We start from the raw sequence: 21,033 nt of genomic DNA, 5'->3' as shown, positions 1-21,033 counted from the left end.
CCATTGTATTTATCGTCATTGCTATTTGACTTAGTGTTACCAGGACTTTAATTGCAAGCTTTGGCTGTAAAACCACCAATACATTCCTTTAAGATGATGGGTTTGTTTACTTAATAAATACATATTTTGTGCTATACACTTGAGAATATATGAGACTTGTCATTTGAAATAAATTTATTTGTACATTTATATAACACTCAAAATATTTGTCGTAATAAATGGTGCAATGGCTAACAGAAACATAAATGAAAGGCAGTTTGTTATTAGCAGTTAGAATTGAATAAATGCTTACGGTGCAGTGCAGTCTTAGGCCAAACATCCTTTAGGGTTATATAGCAGAATGATATAGAATAGGGATTTTTGCTATGTGATTTGCATGCAAGAGGGTTTTATGCAACATTTGTTTGTCTCATTATACTGTACACATGAGCAGTAATGATAAAATATGATGTTGAAAAATATACAGAACTTCATTTTTTCAAAAATAACTGGTCATAATTCTTTTCCCATTTAAAGACCATTTCTTAACACAGCCTAAGATGATATAGTATATCATCTGCTTACAGTAGAACCTCAGAGATATGAAACTCAGAGTTACAGTTTGACTGGTTAAGTGAACATCGTATGAACCTGGAAGAAGAATACACAATTACACCTTACCAAGCTCTGCATTATCACAAATACATAAATGCAGACAAACACAAACGAGCCACTTTCCATTAAATAAAAAAACCACAAAGGGGATGTCTGAGCACTATTCTAAAATAATATAATACAGAAACCTCAACAAGACTTCATATAAATAAGCTACATAAGACCAAAAGAAACAGCACAGAAAGCTGGCAAAGAAAAAAAAGAATGATTCTAATGATTCTGATTGCTGCTGGTTTGACTATTGGTTATTAACTTAAACCAAAGACGACAAGAAAATGGCCAATTTAAAATAATGAGACCAAAATAATAAGTACGTGACTCAAAAGAAAAGATTCAAACGCTTAAAACTGGTGTTTTCATACCACTTTCAAAATTATGAACATTTTAGTTCTGCACGACTTACATTCCCAATGCCTACATATCTCAGAGGTTCTACAGTGTATACCAATTTTACTCAGTTCTCTCAAATATTTCTCTAAATTAGACATTTAAAGCTATAAATGTATTAAAGTTTGACCTAAGTCGAAAGCAGAATGGTAGAATCTGGGAGAGCCCATAACTGCTTTGTCAGACTTGTTTAACCAAAGCATTTACACATTCACAATCGGTATGAAATTACCTGTTAACCAACCTTCACGGTGTCACCACAAACTGACAACATAATTGTCCTTGACATGTACAAAAAAGTGGCTTAGAATGACATTCAAGTAAAACCATTGAAACTGAAGTATGAAAGTGTAGTTTTTACATAAGGCTGCTACAAGCACAGCATTTCTTCTAATGTTCTTTTCAGTGGAAAAAAATGTAATACATTTTTAAATGGCTCTTACACAGTTTTATATTGACATTTTGAGTGGGCTTTTCAATGGGTCCAGCCCAGGACTGTCTGTAACCGGTACAGACAAATATATGCTGTGGAATAGTTTGTCAATAACAAACAAAACCATGCAATTATTGGCTTCAGAAAAGCAAGTTTAAGGCTACTTATCACTACAAGTATTACATGCCTGACCCATTTGAGATAGTAGGGATAAAATGAATTATTTAAATCTACATGCAAGGAACTAACTACAGGGTCCTGTAGACAGAAGGCATTTAAAAAGAGAGAGCGAGAGAAACGAAAAATTACAAAGTGCAAAACCACCTATACACTTTAGTTACAATTGTATAGCTGTTAAATGGTTTACTGCATATAAGAACCACATCTGTATTTAAAAATGTAAAACCTCAAGTATATCAAATGAATGCATAAGAAGTCTGGAATAGCATAGTTACATACTTGTTCCACTCTAGATATTCTACTTCACTACATACTAATAAAAAAAATTCACAGTTCCAAAAAAAAGTATTCATCTCAGGGCCTTCATATTTTCCCACTGCACTTATAATGCAGTTTACTGAAACTTTAATCAGTAGATGTACTTTTTTTATTTTAATTTTAAAAGAAAGAATTGTAGTCCGACATTTTCGACTGTGGGTGGAGTCACTGGAGGGATTGCCATCTGACCCAACCAAAAAAGAAGCACTAGGTTTCAAAGTCTGTGACCCATTAATACTTAATTAACGTTAAATGCGATTGCTTTTCATTTTGAGTTGTCTGATGCAGCTTTTGAACTACCCAGGTTTGTCCTCTTTTTGAGTAGAAATGCATCACCCCATGCAGCCAAATTAATATTACAAAAAATGGCTATAGTAACAGTACAGCATACAATGTAAACCTTGCAAGTCCAACAAATTTTGAAGATACGTGTGTGCATATCAATGGAAAAAAGAAGGACTGGATTTAAAAATACTGTAAGTGAATGACTTCATTTGATTCAAGTCACTCAGTTGTAAATTTGCAATAGCAAGTATTTAATACTGGGCCTTTTCATTATGAAGCCTGTTGTACCTGCAGTAAATTACATACAATATAGGTTTTGCTATAGATCGTTTTTACACTTTGGCTCAGTCAAAAAAAAAAAAAAAAAGCTAAATAATCCAGCGTTAAACACAAACAAAAAGAAAAAAACAAACAACAAAAAACAAAACAATGTTTTGCTCAAATGCTATTATTCCTCTTGGAGACAGCCATGGTAACCTAGCGGCAGCCTTGTTATGTCATTCGAAAAACACAGCCCCATTTCTTATCTAATGACTATATATATATAAAAGCCTATAGAGTACCCACATATTTCATGTTTCAACCTGAAGATTTTCTGGAGGTTGTCCATTCTGCATTAAGAGGCATGATGGATAGGGTGAACCAACCTATTGAAACAAACCAGACTAAATACGGCAATACATTATTCATGTTAAAGTGCCCATAACATAATTTTCTAATGCTCAGCCACAGCAGCTAAATGCAAATATATTCAATAATAAATTATATGTATAGAAACATTCAAGTCTCAAATTGTTTATTTTCTCAAGAGGGTCTTTGTAGTATTTATTTTTCCCGTCTTAGTAAAGTTGACAGTTTTGATAATAGAGCCTTTAAAAATAAATAATCGCCTTTGTTCCATGTATTCCTATCCAAATGGGAAGAGGTAATGGGCTACTCAATTATATAACCAGAATATTCACTACCAGAGAACATAATTGCTACTAGAAGCATTCCTTACACCAAACATGATAAAAGAAAAATACTTCGTGGAAAAAACGTGCAGTAAGTCGATCATCCCAGCTGTTGGGAACGGCATTTTCACTTGCGTTAAAAGGCACAAGACCCTTTTTAACCCAATCCGTGAGGTCATAGCACTGGCTATTACAAAAGCGGTCCCCAACCCCGGTACTGCGGTCTGTTGGAATTTCTTGTTTCTCTGCAATAAACTAAAGGAACTGTTCACACAATTCGATGAAAGAGAAACAAAAATTCAAATAGAAAATAGTTTCCTTTGTTTTGGAAAGTTCTGTTCCTTCTCAAGTTTGTTTTCTCAGGTTTGAATTACGTGAAAGGCTCTAGGAACCCAAGATGGATCCTAGATCTTATTCCTCGAAGGAAAAAAAGCAGCAAATTAATTTAATGCTTAGTTAAAGGTAATCAGTTCATGTGCTGAATTACGGAATTATTTCTCACACCGCTCTGTTTCTCAGACAAGCCTCTCGAATATTATTCTACGAGTAAGCTGAGTGGCATTTATGAGTCAGTTGCAGCTTTCTGTCATTTCCGTTTTATGTACTCCTGAGGGTAATTTAGAATGTTTATGCAGCTGAATGTTACGTGTCTATTCTGGGAGCACCAGGTCCTTGCGGCAAATGGAAAGGAAACTTTGGTGTAATGACAAGTCCACTCAGACTATCTCTGCGCATATGCAGAGACTGAAGGCCAATTTCAATCAAAAATAATGCTTCGTACAGATATTTCCGAAATGAACTGTCCATTTTTGTGCTGCTTGCACTACGCCGAGCTTGGCAGATGCTGAAACGATATGCATGCCAGACAACCTCATTCAGGAAATCTTACTCATCTACAATTGTATATATCCGTTCATGGAATTGGATGTCACAGAAGCAAATCAGGTTGAGCACTGTAATCAAAGGTATAATGAATACATTATTATGTATTCGTCAAATACATAATAATTTTGTTTCAAAATATTTGTTTCCGTGTTCGATTGATCTTGTCTGCTGCAACTGAGCCAACCAAGCAGACCAGAAGGTATTTGAATCCAAAACAATTACGTATTGCAGTATTGAGGTCCGAATGCCAACACCCTGCAAAGGATTCAATCCGGCAATCTTCTGGATGCAAATTCCATTACTGAATCATTACATTACACTACACTATATTCCTGACACGTAATGAAAAATAACCAAAATGGTCACGCAAGTTGGAAAACTTGAAAGAATGCTAGAACAAAATGGTAAGCGTAAAACCATCAGTCTAAATCCCGGCCTAAATAACTATGGTGGCTCCTACCAGACGTGATTCACAGGGCAGTTTGCCAGCGATGAAGACACAACAAGGTGAAAGAAAGCATGGCATTCAGTCCGTTGTCCATGTTCTTTTCACTCCATGATGACATGATGACTAAATAGGGGACTTATGAGGCAGTATTAGCTGTTTTTGGAAGGGAAAAGGTAAAAATATGAAACACCATGTTTATAATATAAGTTCCAAAGCACAAACCTTTCTGTCAAAAACTCTCAGTACTCCGAATACTTTGGGCCCTAAACGGAACTTTCCGTTACATGAACAAATGAAATCAATTTCTGCTGCGGACATTCCTCTAGATCTCGTCCAATAAAAGCCAGGCATTCTGCGCTTCTTTGTCAGTTTTCGCCGTGTCAGACATCTCAACACCTTTCAGCAGCTCCATTACACCACCAAGGTAGCACCGGCGTCAGGTTCACAACAACACACTTGAACCGACATTCAACATAGCTGAACAGTCCTTCTCTAACCCTTAATAAACAACATCAGTCAAAGTGCTTCAGTAAGCTCATCCATCTTTCTCTCTTTTTGCACGTTTACTACAACGACATGAATGGGGGCTTGACAAAAAAAACAAAAAAACAAGTACATTTCTATGAACACTGCAGCAGTGATGAACTCAACTGAATAACAGACAGAGTAAAGGCCTCAAATGCCACGTTAGAATGGGGCTTGCAATCGTATTCATGACAGAGCTCTTGCAGCGAAAGCCTGAGTGAAAGATTGATACCTTATTTTTCTTGACCTTTACACAACATTTTGGTCATTTTGGTTACCTCTAAATGTCTGTTGCCGTGTATGATCTGACAAACATGACATCTCCTTGTGATTCTCCTGTACTTGAGGAGAAAACGCTAGAACGGTTTCTCCAAACATCACCCGGGTGTCAGGGTAGTGTCGCCGGGCAAAGTTTGCGCGCTGCCCCGCAATGGTACAGAAGCCCTCGTTTTACAGGACAGACGACTATATTTCGCGGAAACAGCTCAACGCAACGGAAAAACGTTATACCCTGCTTTGCTCAGGAGTTCTCAATGTTCTGTGCACACTTAAAGGCATAATAGTTAGAGGAAGACGTTTACACTGCCAGAGCAAAAAAATTAAAATGAAATGAAAAAGAAAATGTAAAAAAGGTATTTTCTTACAAAGGCCATCGAGGACAGTAGCTCTCAGTTGCCTCCTAGAGAGGACAAGACCACAGTGGGTGATAGAGGGAAGGAAATGAAGAAATTATAAACCCTTATCAACAAAAACCACAGGTGAACCCGGCAACCGTTGCCAAGAGGCATGTTTTTGGAGACGACGAAAGGTTTTGAAGGACGCCGGAGATTGTCGAGACCTTTATAGATTTGTCGGGACCCCCCCTTGCTGTTGGCGAGGTTGGCGGTTCCCTCAGTTCAAAGCATGCTGCCGGATGGTATGGAAGATCCAGTCCATTTTGGTGGTCCAGCCGCCGTGGTGGGCGTCGTTCATCTGCTTCATGAAGTAGTCCAGGGCCTCCTGCTCCGTTTTGTCCAGTGCTAGAGTTTTGCGGATGTAGGCGATGTCGTCGAACGACTGCAGCTCTGGCATGCCCGAGCCCAACATCATGGAGAAGAGGTTGATGAAGAGGTTGGCGTGCTGGCGGATGGCCAGGTAGGCCTTGTAGCACATTTCCTGGAACCTGCCGGAAGGACAAGGTTCAGCCGTGAGGAACAGTCTTACCACTCAGTACTGAGCAGAACACTCACATACATACCTTTCTTAAAGGAAAACAGAAACATTTTGGGAAATATACAGTACTGTGCAAAAGTCTTAGGCACCTGTATAACATTCTGTACAGATAAGATTCTTTCAAAAATAATTCAATGAAAGGTCCTAAATAAACATACTATACATTTTACATTATATTTTCGTAATTTGGCAGAATAGTTCAAAACTGAATCAAATCAATATTTTTTGTGACCACCCTTCGGCGTTAAAACTGCATCACTTCTCTGAGATGGCCAACACTGTCCTGCAGTTCTATAAGACAATCAGCAGGGAGGTTGTTCCAAGCATGTTGGAGAACTTGCCACAGTTCTTCTGCAGACTTTGGCTGGCTCCTTGCTTCTGATCTCAGAAAGCCTTGATCAAGTTTTTATGTAAAATTAGTCAATGGCTTACAGTAATATGTTACTTTTTTAAAAATAGATAGACAAATAAAATAGACAAATGTCTCTGCAAAATTAAATCTTTTGGAAAATGAATATTTGGAAATCTGAAATGTGTTATTTTATATTAACAAAAAAATATATATATAATAAAGTCTAGGGTGCCTAAGATTTCTGCACATCCCTTTTCTTACTTACCCCAACTTAGACGAGATGTTCGATTTCAATAAAAAATTTCCATGTTAGCATAACGTGTTAGCTTAGCATAAAGATGTGAAGCCTATAGGAGTCGTTTTCGTAGAAGATAGACAGTTGGAACTATAACCGCTGAACACATGCGTCCTTCCGTCTTCCAGTGGTTGAGCGCAGTGAAGAAGGTAGTACCTCTACCTTCAGAAGGTATGCAGAAAACTTCCACAAAATGTTTTTTATTTTATTTTTTTTTATTTTTTTAAACAAATATTTTTCCTGCACGTGTATTTGGCACTCACATGTGCTAGTTTGCATGAGGCCCAATAACTTTTGCCCTGAATGTTGATTAAATACATTTTTTTTTTATCTTTAACTACTGAAATCAAAATATGCTTTTAGAAAAGGAAGACACTCATTATAATAATTGTTATTATTATTAATGTGAAGGCAAGACATTAAGTAGTAAGACATTCAAAAGTAACTGTCTAGTGCAGGGGTCGGCAACCCTGGTCCTGGAGAGCCGCAGGGTGTGCTGGCCTTCGTCTCCACTTTAAAATAAGCAACCGATTCAGACCCAAGAAACCAGGTGAGGTGAGTTAACTGTGTAATCAACGGCTTTCATTGATCAATTAATGCCAAGTAACAACGAAAGCCAGCACACCCTGCGGCTCTCCAGGACCAGGGTTGCCGACCCCTGGTCTAGTGTAACGAGAGCAACTGGAAGTGTTTTTGAAGCATGTAGAGCAGAGTAAGAATCCTTTGTTAAGCCATGAAAGAAGGCTCTTGTTTTGTACCAAATTAGATTTTTCCAGATACCAGCCTTGTGCCAGTACAATGAAACTGATGCAGAAAACAAGTACAAAATTATCAAACAAAGCACATGCAAACACACGAGCAGGTACCTTTCAAATTCCCGAGTCTTAGTGCACTCCTGCGTTCCTTTGCTGATGACGAGCAGGAAGTCCTGGGTCAGGACGAAGGGAACCCGCTCTCGTTTGTAACCAAACTTCTTCTTCTTGTGATCAAGGAAATGGCCGAAATCTATGTGAAACAGCTTTAAACAGAAAAGGAAAAGGAGGGTGAAAACATTTGTCAAATGCGCAACAGAAACAGACCGTTACCGACCCGCAAATTGTCCTACCTGCCCGTCGTCCTTCACCATGATGTTGCTGTTGTGCCTGTCCCCAATCCCCAGAATGAAAGTGGCCACACAGTAGCCAGCACAGGACCGTGTAAACAAATCGATGGCTAGATCGTACCTAAAGATTCAACCCCCCAACCCGTCAAGAAAATAAGCATAAGAACACAGACTTGACATAAAACATCTCAGTACCGATTATAAAAATTATGTTCGAAGATACAGCTTAAATACATTCATATTTAGGCACTCAGACATATCATCTACAGTGAATTACATATAGCAATGCAAGTGTTACCCAACTACACATTTAATATATGAACAGCCAATGTGTTACATTGAATTACACCTGACAATATAGCCACGTGTGTGGTGTCCACAAACAATTGTACCAATCAAGATATTTTCTCAAGCGGTTTACTGTGTGGAGGCTGAGTGGGATTCTGAAGGCCCTTTCACTCACATCTCCCCCTTGTTCTTGTCCTTGAGCCACTGGTGGAGGGTGTGGCTGTTGAACTGCAGCGCCCCCTTCAGGCCGCCCTTGCACTGGATCTGCATGATGGTGTGGGAGTTCCTCACCACCTCGATGAGGCCCACGCAGTCCCCGATGGAAAGACACCCATACGGCAGCATCCTTTCATAAACGGACAAAGGAGGAAGACACTGGAGACTGCGTAGTGCAAAGCAGGGGGTCTCAAACTCAAAGTCATGGAGGGCTACCCCTGTCGAGCTATGCGATTTCCTTTCAATCAGCAGCCATTTTAGACCTTGGAAACAAGGAATGCAGACTCTTTGACTTTTTCGCCAATCGATGAATTAAGTGCTTAAAGCGCAGGAACTCATCAAAAACCAGCAGATGCAGCAGCCCTCCAGGAGTTAAGTTTGAAATGCAGTCCCTGGTGTAAAACAAGTATGGCCATGCCCATCGTGCTATGATGCAGTCGGAAACATGGACTCTGCCCTGTTTAATCCATCAGTCAGCCAAATCTTTGTTTTGTTTTGGGCCATTTACACAGAAGAATGAATGTCCCGGCACAGCAAATTGCTATGTAGAAAATCAGGATATGCATTGAAATTCAGTTGATACATTGGAAAATAAATAGCCATATGTACTATGAGGAGTTACCAATGATTCTAACTGAAAGTCCTGAACTGACTTCACTGAAATTGAATTTACCAGAATGTAAAACAAAACTGCCCATCAGACCTGGGTCAAATACGTAATTGTTTTGGATTCAAATGCTTTTCGGTGCTCAACTGATCTTGTCTGATCCAACTGAGTCAGCTTTGAGAACCAGAAGGCAGGGCTTGTACTTTCTGAGAGTATTTCATAGGTTTCAAAACACCAGATGAGCTCAGTAAGTGTAGGAAAGCATCCAAAACAATTACGAATTCGACCCAGGCCTGCTGCACACTGTGCTACAGTCACAGGGGGTCTTCCCTGTTAAACAAATCAATGTTACATTGCATTATTTACATATTCGAATATCATTTCAAAATGGTTATTTATTTTACTGCGGATAAGCCAAATGTCAGCCAACACAGGGAAATTATTCCATTACTGTTTAAAAGCCCATCGAGCAGGACTGGAAAACGGTGGGATGCAGGAGCAGAACAGCTTCTTATTCCAAACAAAATATGCAGGTAAGAAAATAGGCCAGCATTTTAAGGATGATGTATCTGCCAATGGAACCTGAAGTATAGAGCTAGTCAGGTCATAAGGGTCCACAAGTGTAAAAAAAATTTGGTCTGAGGGACAGGAAGTAGAATCCTGTGTCGAACCAGCAGGTTTCATCATTAATCTGCACTTTGTTTAATATCAATTGTTACGGGAATAATAAATACCTCAGATCAAGACCCTGGTTCTGCCAGATGTTTTCCATTATCCTAATGATCTGCAGGGTCAGCATGTCTTGCCGTAAATCTACGAAATAAGTGGAATCAATGCGTTATCCAGACCGCCTGGATAATGGTTACATTTAGTAAAACTACAAGATATTGCGGTGCTCAGATCATGTCGATAATGGTTTCACTTCGTAAAATATTTCCCAAAAACATTTTATCAGAGTAACCACAGTGACAGAAGGCCCAGGAACACGGTCAGTGAGCAAAGTGAGGCTCACCGTCTCCGTTCTTGAAAATGATCTCGTTGTTCTGGAAAAGGAGCTCAGACATGATGTCAGGGTTCTCCCAGTTCAGCCACAGCGGGCGTTTGGCGGACGACATTATCCTGCAATCCTCGAGTCTTGAACAAAACAGACAGTCGCTTTTCAGTGACGTTGATGGCGATAATGATCAAGCTTACACAGGTGGTTATTTTTGACAATGCAGATAATAATCTCATAAATGAATGAGGAATAATTCAATAATTAATTTACTATCAAATATTATTTAATTACACTCATGTACGAGTGTTGAAGATGAGGACAGTTTGGCTGTAGGACTGAGCTTGTTGAAAATTAGGACAGTTGGGCAGTAAGACTGAAGTGTGTTGGTGTAAGACTGAGCTGTGTTGGTGATAAGGAGACAGTTTGGCTGTAAAGGCCCGGACACACCAAACCGACGGTCGACGTCGGAGCCCCCGGAGCCGTCGATGAGAGAGCTCTCACCGACGTCCGACGGCTCCGATGCCGATTCAACATGTCGGAGCCCTCCAAAACACGCCGACGGAGTGTCGGCGTGCGGGACACACCGGAAAGACTCGGCCGACAGGGTGCCACCGACGTCCGACGGCCAACCGTCGGTTTGGTGTGTCCGGGCCTTAAGACTGAGGAGTGTTGGTGATAAGGAGACAGTTTGGCGGTAAGACTGAGGAGTGTTGGTGATAAGGAGACAGTTTGGCTGTAAGACTGAGGAGTGTTGGTGATGAGGACAGTTTGGCTGTAAGACTGAGCAGTGTTGGTGATAAGGAGACAGTTTGGCTGTAAGACTGAGGAGTGTTGGTGATAAGGAGACAGTTTGGCTGTAAGACTGAGGAGTGTTGGTGGTAAGGAGACAGTTTGGCTGTAAGACTGAGGAGTGTTGGTGATAAAGAGACAGTTTGGCTGTAGGACAGAGCGGCGTTGGTGAGGAGTTGACACACCTGAGGTTGCCCAGCTGATGTGCAGGGTTGAGCGGGGAGGTGAAGTTCTGAAGGGCGTCCATGTAGTCCGGCCTCCTCATCTGTTCCACCAGAAACTTCATTTGGACCTGTAGGAAAACCCAGTGCCAATAGAACCAGTGGTTAGAGCTGGCCAAGGCTTTGCCAATGTGAGGCAAAAAGTCAGCTCACAACACTGGTATATTTAAACCATATTTAAACCAGTTTCCCCAACATAATTTTTGTTGCCCTGTAGCGAGTAGTCGAGATCATCCCAGAGTAACCAAAAATACAGTACATTAAAAAGTCAAGTGAACACTAGAAAGACCGCAGTTTTTCACTTCCTAGAACCACCTGATGAAATCCAATTTCAACATATCTATTTCTAAATTATAGAAGGTTGATACAGGCAAAAATGTGTCAAGGCATATTGCAGGAACATTGAGAAACGCACTAAAATGTGTGAAACAAGACAAAACACAAAAATGACGGTTACATTTCACGTAGTTGGCATGTTGTCTATTTGGTTTACTTAGCATGTACTGTAGTCTATTCCGTGTGTCTCCGTTTCAGTGAAAAACTGAAAACATGTTGGTGGCGTTATCTCCACAGATAAACCTATCATATAGTTATAAACCTATCATCAACTACAAGGTCCACACTTATTCAGCCCCACCCTAAAGTCTTCTAAAATTTAACCTGTGATTGCAATGAATGTATTTTCGGTGATTATATGTGCAAAATTAATTTTGATAGCACTTCAATGAGCTCTCCGTATCCGAGCGTTGACAGTGGCTCAGTCAAAAATTTTCAGCATTAATTCCATCTTCTGTGGACCATCTGTATCATCTATCACAGCAAGATGTATTCCATCTGGAGTTGATATAGCAGAACATTTGAATATGAGATCGAGGCTTCATGAAACCTTCAATAGGAGGAGCCACCACGTGCTCACTGTTTTGCTGTGGTGAGCAAATTATTTTGATTGGTTAAAACAAGTAAGTGACAGCACACCAGCTCCACCCACATTTAGGTTCATGAAACCGCACTCACAGGTGACTAGTTGTACATAAACAGGTCCATCTAGTTACCTTCTGCGTTTCATCCTTCTTTTCCTGCTTGAGGATGTCCGTGAGGTTGATGAGCTTCTCCATGGCTTCCACCTGCCTGCTCAGGTGCTTCAGGTACATGCCGCACGCCCGGCAGTATGACTCCAACAGCAGCCCAAATCGCTGGCTCACTGTTTTGTTGTGCATCTCGGACCTAAAGCATTACACCGGCAGGGAAAAAGGCTTTGGCGATGGCTGCGCATTACGGATACACCATGAACACTGATATAGAATGGAGTCTTCGCCCTTTCAGTCACAAGCCCAATATGAACTGGCTACACCCAAATCCCAAGGGGTTTTGGCGTTGGTTGAGAAAATTGACAACATTTTGTAGGGTTTTAATAGGGAGGGGGTCATAACAACAGTCATTTACGGGAGTTGCGCTTGAGTGCCATATGGCACTCTAGGGACTGAAAGGGTTAAAGTGACAGTTTGCTTTCTGGGTTTAAAATATATATTTTTTTAAATAGTATTTCACAGTTTGATTGGATTAAGGATTGTGGTGACCCGTTGGCTTTGCAATGGATGGTATATGGCATTCAGGGGTTTGTGGTCTAAAGCAAGAAAACACACTTGCAGTAACTCCAAAGCAGCGGTAATAGAAGCATTATGCCTCCTGAGGTTATTTGATTGTATATTATCTGAGAATTCTTGAAACCACTGCTCTCAAGGAAAGAAGTACTGGCATGATACAAAAACAGATATTGGTTTAAAATAAATGTAAGCCTCTAGGAACATAACACCATTATATAAGCTGCTTATAAGCTTTGTATTTCTTGCTTTAGACTACACACCCTAACCAAACACTAAAAATCAAGCTGTGAACAAAATAATTATCAAAGGATAAAAGAGTTAAGCTACTCCTGAGGAAGACACAACTAAGGGTTCAAAACATAAAGGTGAAGCACATTTTTGCTTTTCAAAAAAACAAAGTAACAAAAGGCCAAGCTAAGACACTTGCTAAATCACTCACTAAATCTGCAGGTTAGCTCACATAACAATTACCTTTCAAGAAAAGTAAGCCATTTCAACAGTGCTTTCTCTGGTAAAATATCATACTGCATGTGCATGGAAACAGAGAATATTATGAAATGAAAGAGAGTAAAAATAAAGATACTTTCTTTTTGGACAATAATACATGGGTCAGGTGGACAGGCCACCAACAGAAGAAAAATCAATGCCAGTTGTGTGACAAGCAACTCCAACAGTAGTTTTGGAGTGCCCAAAGAATAAAATAAACTTACTTTAGATGCCAAAAAAAGAAATGTCCTATTCTCTGGTTAGTCAAAGCCTTCTTCAGCAAGAAGCGCACCAGTGGGTTATCGAGGTACTGCTCATATTTGAGAACCTAGAAGGCAGGAAACATAACAGTTAGCACTAAAATAGCTCATCACAACATTATTACACTAGAAATCAAAATTTCTCTACCTGGACCAATTGAATGAGGTACTGGGAGAGCTTGTCGTCCGTCAAATATTTCTCAAGGCACCTGACAGCGAAGTCCCGGATCATGGGATCTGGGAAGTTGCAGTCTAGCAACTCCATGGCTTGTTCTGGCTTTATGGCTGGCCAGTCCTTCAGAAGGCAATACATCTTGAAAGGAGAATGCAGTTGTTTTTATCAACTTTGTGAGAGGACCATACAATGAATTAACTGGAGTATCCCAGTATTTAGAACACAGCAGGAGACAAAAGGAAGTGCTGATGACAAAATCAGTACCCCCCCATGACATATATAATTTAAAAGCCAACGGCAGCTGTCCTGTGAGAAATGAACTCATCCATGCGAGTCATACATCATACTAAGCACTGCAAATATGCTTTTAAAGGGGCATGTATTAGGTTGGTACATTTACATTTCTACTTTCCATGGGGTTAAGAGAAATGTTTGTGCAGGTCAAATGAGTTCATATTTAGTCACACCTGGGTTTGCCGTAAAGGTTTTTTTTAAATTTATTTAAATCTGACAAAGATGAATGGTAAATTGTAAGATGAAAAAGATTAGGGACTAAACTTTTTTTGCAGTCAGCTTGGCTGATAGATAATATATGAAAAGGTGATATATGTTTGTTTTTAAATAGCAATTGTAGGTACTCTAGATTTAATTTTGTTTGCATTAATTTGCCGTCAAAGTGCATTGACTTTTCTGCATTTTCTCAGAATTTTAGCGTATTGTCGAACAATTTATTTTCACTCTAATACGCACCAACTCCGGCCATTTTATGTCTACTTAACTGCCCTAGCTAGTACAAGCTTAATATATGGGTCTAGCATATTATACCATCTATAAAACAGAGAATTAGAATTAGCCCTTAATGCCAACTTCGCTCTCAAAAATCCAGTTCCTGTCACCCCAGTAAGTAGGTTGCACTAATCAGACTTTTCAGAACTTGTTAATCTTTGCCACCAGGAGACGATTGCCTTCATCTATTGCATGTCCAATCTATGCCCAGTAGACTTAATCATACATTTGGAAAAGACATGAACATTCTCAAGACCTTGACTGAGCTTCTCAAGCCAAGGTCAGTCAAAATTCCAGATGTCAACAAATCCAGTTTTCATCTGGATCCCCTCCTAATTTGCTACATATTTAAGAACTCTATAAACAACCCAATTGGCTGCATTACCAAGGTATAAATGGCACAGTGCGCAATTTTCAAGAAGTGTTATTGGTACAAATAATAATAGGTCTCAGAAATGTAGGCTACAGGACGACATTCCGTTCTTATCAGATGATGTGAAGTGGATGAAAAGATTGTAGTGTGTGTTGGAAAAATACTCATGTCATGGGTCAAGTAGCAGTGCTGTGGCACTCTTGTTTCAATCTCCCTGCTTTTCTGGCATTGTCAACCCTTACTGTCACTTCAAACATTGCTCCATGTCTGAGTTCAGGGCTAGTTAGAGGCATACAACTTTGATTTTGCAGTTAGGGGCCCAGATGGCGCAAAAAACAGAAACATAACTTGCACTTCAGGCCAGCACTGCAATGGCATATAGAGTGCAGTCCGTAAGTGTTTGGACAGTGGTACGATTTCTGTTGTTTTGGCTCTGTACTCATGCACATTGAATTTGAAATGGAGCAATGAATAAAGGGGTAATAAACCCTAAATCACTCTTTTTGAGTGTCTTGCCTCCGTTTTATAGATAATATTAATCTTATTGTTTTTTTAAAAAAAGTAAACCTAATTAAGGCGCCACTCCATTTTGTGCAAAGAAATAGCAACCCTGACTGAAGAGATTTGTTTGAGCCATGCCCCAATCCGTGACATGGCGCCAGGGTGAAAACCTGCATAAATGTAGGCAAATTACCATCATAACCTCTCAAGGATCACGCCCCGTGGGGGAAAGCCTGCTGGTATTTCTACAGGAAATAAACCAAGTCAAAATGAGCGCAAAATGTAGTCAGACATATATCACAATCATAGCGATTTTCAAAACACCAGAAAGCTGCTGTGTGGCTTACTGCATAGAAAACAGGTTTAAAAAAAAAAATTTCATTGCCAAGAAGCGCGTGGAAAAAGGCTAACGGCATTTGCCTAAAATAGTTGTTTACACTGCTTCTGCAACGTGATGTTAAAAGAAAGGAACTAAATGATTATGATGAAGTAGGCAGTCTGGTTAGTTTAGCTAGTCAGTCTACATTTCATGGGTATGGATCATAATGTAGTTGATGAGGGATTTAGAAAGATGAATTAATCTTATTTTTACATTTGCTTGTGGTAATTCTAGACTATGACATTGCCACCTTGTTACAAATGTTTTAAAAGCTGGGGTTTCATTATCCTTTAAAATGCAGACTGTCACCTTTGATTTGAGGGTACTTGCATCCATACTGGGTGATTGGGGTAAAAATTACATTTGTTTTTAATACATAGTCCCTCCATTTTATGGGACCTAAAGTAATTGGACAGTTTGCTTCTTAACTGTTTCTGATTAGTACGGTATATATTTATTAGTGCAGGTATAAGAAAGTTTCACACACACACACACACACACACACACACACACACACACACACACACACACACACACACACACACACACACACACACACACACACACACACACACACACACACAGTGTGACTTCTTGATGAGAAACAGTTTAACATAGTACCTGTGCTACTTCATCTCTTGAGTTCCACTTGACCGCCAAGAGAATCTTAGGCAAAATTTCTGGTATATTTACACAATAGTGCCTAGGAGAAAAGACAGGCAATACAACGCTGTTAACATGAGGCTTTTTACTGTTATCTTACAAAAGCTTCCCACACAATACCCTACCAGATCATGCTGTCAGTTTTATAAATCTTTAATCTGTTGCTGAAGGGCTCCAACTCTGCAATTGTAGTATCAAGGCGTACTTACAATTAACTGTTCCTCTTCAAATGTAATGGACCCTTCCATAACTGAAGATTTATTGTGGAAATAAAACAGCTACTTGTATTCGCAAAGTCTTCCTTAAGGCCAGTTTATAGTCCAGCGACGTGCAATGGATGTCACTAGTCGCGGTTTAAACTCTGGATGGTTGGAGTGCGTTTGCACAATTTTCCTGAGGACAACGACTACAGCCTACGTTGGGCGACAACAGAACTTTCCGGAACGTTCTGCGATTTCAGTCAAGCCACACTATAAACCGGCCTTTATTCAGTTTATGTTTTTACCAACACATTACAGATCTAGCTCGCCCTGTTCGTCTACACTCGCAGAGCCCGGTAGGGACGTTAGTTCCCGCATTGCTCCTCGGGGGCGGGACTCTGCTGTTGGGTACACACGTTGAGAGTGCTTGCTACCTGTGGCGCCACAGGAAGTCCTTCTCCTGCTCAGTCACCTCAGAGAGAGGGTCTCGGTTACAGACCAGGCGCAGCTGCTCGTTGTCGTTGTCCGTCAGGGGGTTGTCCCGCGCCAGTCTGTTACTCTGTGAGGAGCGGAGGGGGGGAGACATACTGTTATATGTCTGTTTCTTTTAAAACTGACATATGACAGTACCTCAAATCATATTCATAGTAATAGCATAGTCAATTTTTTCTCAGGTTCTCAGTATGTCAGAGATGTTGAATGTCTAAGACAAATTTCTCTTGGAGACAATAAAGGTTTGTCTCATCTCATTCATAATTTGAGAATACAATGTACACTCACTGAGCACTTTATTAAGAATGCCTGTACACCTACTTATTTGTGCGATTATCTAATCAGCCAATCATGTGGCAGCCATGCAATGCATAAAATCATGCAGATACAAGTCAGAAGCTTCAGTTAATGTCACAGCAACCATCAGAATGAGAAAAAAATGTGAACTAAGACTTTGACTGTGGAATGATCAAGTCTAGAGTTTGCAGAGAATGGTGCGAAAAACAAAAAACATCCAGTAAGAAGCAGTTTTGTGGGCAGAGGAGAAGGGCCTGACTGCTCAAAGCTGACAGGAAGGTGACAGTAATGCAAATAACCAGACATTACAACAGTGGTATGCAGAAGACCATCTCTGATCACACATCAGATCAAACCTTGAAGTGGGTAGGCTACAGCAGCAGAAGACTTAATCTAAAAGTCTAAAAAAAGTCTAATAAATACATAATAGAGTGCTCATTGAGTGTATATACCATGCTTCAATAATTTTACAATTATAACAGGGGAAAAAGCAATCATTGTCAAGAGAAATCCAAAAGGTTTATGCAAGTCTGAGACTTATGGTCTTGCAGGATCCCAGGGCCTGAATTTCAACAGAATGCCAAAAATTTGCGTTTGACATATAATTCATGTGCTGTTTGTAGGAACACTCTCTTATGTCAGTTTCAAATATACTTCCCTACCTGTGACCACTGAATTTTAAAGTACACAAAATGTACTTTATCATTTAACCGGCTTTTATATACATAAATTAAATGTTTTATTATCAAATAATATATTTGTATATGTATTTGATTATTGAGATTTATCTGTACATACTGAATGAGATTTATTCGTACATACTGTTGTGAACAGGCACCAGTGTCTAGGTTCCCAGGAGTGGAAAAACTACGAATCTATTGTGGCAGTGCGCGCACTCTTCCTTGACAGTTTGAGAATATATTTTGCGTGTGGCGATGGCATGCGTTCTGGCCCAGTCATTCCAAAAAATAATAGAAAAAAAAAAAAAAATAAATAATAATAAATCAACTAGAGGCTTAGCCCAGCGAATAGAGTTTGGTGGCAGATGACCTCATATTCCAGGCCTCCAACATAAACACCGGAGTATCCTGAAAGAGTCGGCCCTGTCTGATCGCGTAGGGGACTCGTTCCTCCGCAGGGGACCGGAAATTTCCGCTGCGAACAGACTGGGATTGAGCCGCCTTTATTTCATTCGCTAACCCGCCTCCCAACCGACAGTAGCACCCACCCTCCCCGTGACACGCTGCCAAAAATACACCTCGCGTCTAATTATATCTGTTTATCCATCTTGTTCTGTTGCCGTCGGTCTGAATATTTGCATCTCAAAGGCTCTAATAGAGAATTGCTACATGCAAATGGGCTCACTTGACTGGCTGTCCTGTTCCAGGGAGACGGATGCCAGAATTCAGCCTCAAATCATTATACACACCCTACCAGAGAAAGCTAAAAATATCGGACTCAAGTAAAATCCACCAGCGTAATCGCAATTTAAGCTGTCAGGTATCTAACCGTTTGCACGCTCCTGGAAGTGATATTCATTGTTAACAAAAGTGACTGAGAATCCCAAAGGCCACTCCTTACCTGAAGCTCATAAAATAGTTTGGCTGCAGCAAGCCACAGACACTAAACACGCATCTGGGGACCACAGAGAGAACTAGGTGTGTATCGAGATGTTCAATAAGGCTGCTAGGCAGAGAGACATTCATCATCATACCAGGCCAGTGTGGCAGTAATTGAAGCCCAGTTCTCTGGATATGGTCCAGTTGGCATGATCCTCGATGACGGCCATGTCGGGGAACTTCACGGGACTGCTGAAATAGTCGAACTCCATCTCCAAGCAGGGCGTTTCCTGAGGAAAGGGAAACTCGGTGACGCGAGCTGGAAGCACTGGCCGCTGTCGAAGGCCCGCGCGCCTCAGCGTTCTCTCGCCCGCAAAACGTTTGCAAAGAGCAGTGATGTATGTTGTTTGAAAAGTCCCTAACCATGCCCCGAGAGCCCGTTTCCGCTCCTGTGGTCAGCTCTATGTGTTAACCACTTGTATCTTCTATATCATCTAACATTTTGCATAATTAACATAATTTTATGCTGAAACGTACAGTACGTCATGTCACCTGGGAAATCGATTTACAAACAGCTCAGAAAAAAAGCAGTTAAGACTCTGAAATATACATACTTCTACCAAAATGACAATACGATCAGCGTGGAAAACAGAAATCGAAAGCTCCAGGATGATACGAAAAGCTGAAGAACACAAAAATATGCGATACTTTCATAAACAATGACACCAAATAAACCCTAACCGTTTAATCACTGTCCGGGCCTCACCTTGTTAGGATTGGACCCTGTGACTCCGATGGGGTTGAGAAGGTCTTCCAGACCATGTGGTACAGGCCACAGGTTGAGGGCCATCTTCCCCGAGACCAGGGTGTGGGTGTAGTCAAAAAGGTTCACATTCCCCCAGGCCAGCGGACAGTGTTCCTGACAGAAGCACAGGGTTTTGGGTTACGAGCGGTCGAGCGGTGTTCCTGGAGCATTCAAAACTAATGTGGTGGGCGGTAGAGCAGACACCTGTACGCACACGCACGCATGCACACGCACACATACACAAACACACACATACAAACAAACACACAAAAAGCCCTAATGCTGGCTGTGAGGTGCACCTGGGCACGCACACATACACACACATACACGCACACACAATTAATTCTGCAATATATTTATTGTTTATTGAAAAACTGACACTCGAGCCTGAGAAGAGCATAAACAAATAATGACTCACTCTTCATTAATCCATCCCGCATCACTTCAGCTCAGCTCAGTTACAAACGGCTGCTTACACATCCATACCACAAGCATGCGAAGAGGACCCAGTTTAGCTCCACAGCGCAACCAGCATTTGGAGACCATCTTAGGCGCTTTTCTCCAACACGGCAGGGACCATCTCAAAAAGGAAAAAAAATATGACTCGGCCTTGGACAGATGGAGAGAATATTCACCTCTTTCGCCCCCTTCCTCCCTTTCACAGAGCAGATGGATAGGCACAGGCGAGCGGCACGGGGGATGTCGGGAATGTACATGTCGTAGTTCAGCCATTCATTCCACCTGCAGTGAAAAATCCACAAAGGAAAGTCTAAAGTGCCGCGTTTTGTGGGAGGCCGTGTGTGTGTGTGCGCGCTGATTTCGTTCCAGCTAGTGATTCTGGCTCACACACTGATGCTGGCACTGCAGAACGCTTCACCGGAGAAAAATGAACGGTCCACAGCTGCAGCTTATGACTTAATAAAAGCAAGGCCTGACCAAATAAACCACAGGCGTGAAATCTGAACGGATCAGCTGTCGTTGTGCACCCCCTAGTCTACGGTCTCCCTGCACTGTAATCTTTTTTTCTTCTTTTTTTATACATTTTTTTTTTAGCTCTGGGTAAATTCTGCTTTTCTAACCTTTATACTGCAACAGCCTCTCCTGAAAAGAGAACATGATGGTGAAACGCCGTGGACTGCAACCACAACTACCACAGGGTAAAGGTCTGAATAACTATGGGTGGTTCTCTTGTGACACAAGCGCCCAGAATTATCGAACATTTTTGGTTAAATTTATGCTCGGAAACCACGAATGTGCTCTTTTCTACTGAGACACAAATACAGAAATAAAAATATAAGACAAAACG

At 40.7% G+C, this 21,033-nt stretch overlaps 1 protein-coding gene across 2 annotated transcripts in view; it reads right to left on the bottom strand.

The window, feature by feature from the left end:
• Window positions 1–156: 156 nt before the first annotated feature.
• LOC133128482 (phosphatidylinositol 4,5-bisphosphate 3-kinase catalytic subunit alpha isoform) overlaps window positions 157–21,033 on the bottom strand; it is a 41,179-nt gene continuing 20,302 nt past the window's right edge. For both annotated transcript variants that reach the window (XM_061242053.1, XM_061242052.1), the window contains 15 exons: window positions 20,363–20,468; window positions 19,689–19,841; window positions 19,078–19,212; window positions 17,009–17,133; window positions 16,333–16,414; window positions 13,646–13,810; window positions 13,462–13,565; window positions 12,200–12,371; window positions 11,112–11,218; window positions 10,153–10,274; window positions 9,875–9,953; window positions 8,493–8,663; window positions 8,033–8,150; window positions 7,794–7,945; window positions 157–6,230 (listed from right to left, as the gene is read on the bottom strand). In XM_061242053.1, coding sequence (XP_061098037.1) covers window positions 5,960–6,230; window positions 7,794–7,945; window positions 8,033–8,150; window positions 8,493–8,663; window positions 9,875–9,953; window positions 10,153–10,274; window positions 11,112–11,218; window positions 12,200–12,371; window positions 13,462–13,565; window positions 13,646–13,810; window positions 16,333–16,414; window positions 17,009–17,133; window positions 19,078–19,212; window positions 19,689–19,841; window positions 20,363–20,468 — 2,062 coding nt within the window. In that variant the 3' untranslated portion in view covers window positions 157–5,959. The remainder of the gene's footprint in view (window positions 6,231–7,793; window positions 7,946–8,032; window positions 8,151–8,492; window positions 8,664–9,874; window positions 9,954–10,152; window positions 10,275–11,111; window positions 11,219–12,199; window positions 12,372–13,461; window positions 13,566–13,645; window positions 13,811–16,332; window positions 16,415–17,008; window positions 17,134–19,077; window positions 19,213–19,688; window positions 19,842–20,362; window positions 20,469–21,033) is intronic.

The sequence above is a fragment of the Conger conger genome, chromosome 5 (assembly GCF_963514075.1).
Source record: "Conger conger chromosome 5, fConCon1.1, whole genome shotgun sequence".
NCBI classification, from domain to species: Eukaryota; Metazoa; Chordata; class Actinopteri; order Anguilliformes; family Congridae; genus Conger; species Conger conger.
This window is presented reverse-complemented; position numbering and strand designations above follow the sequence as displayed.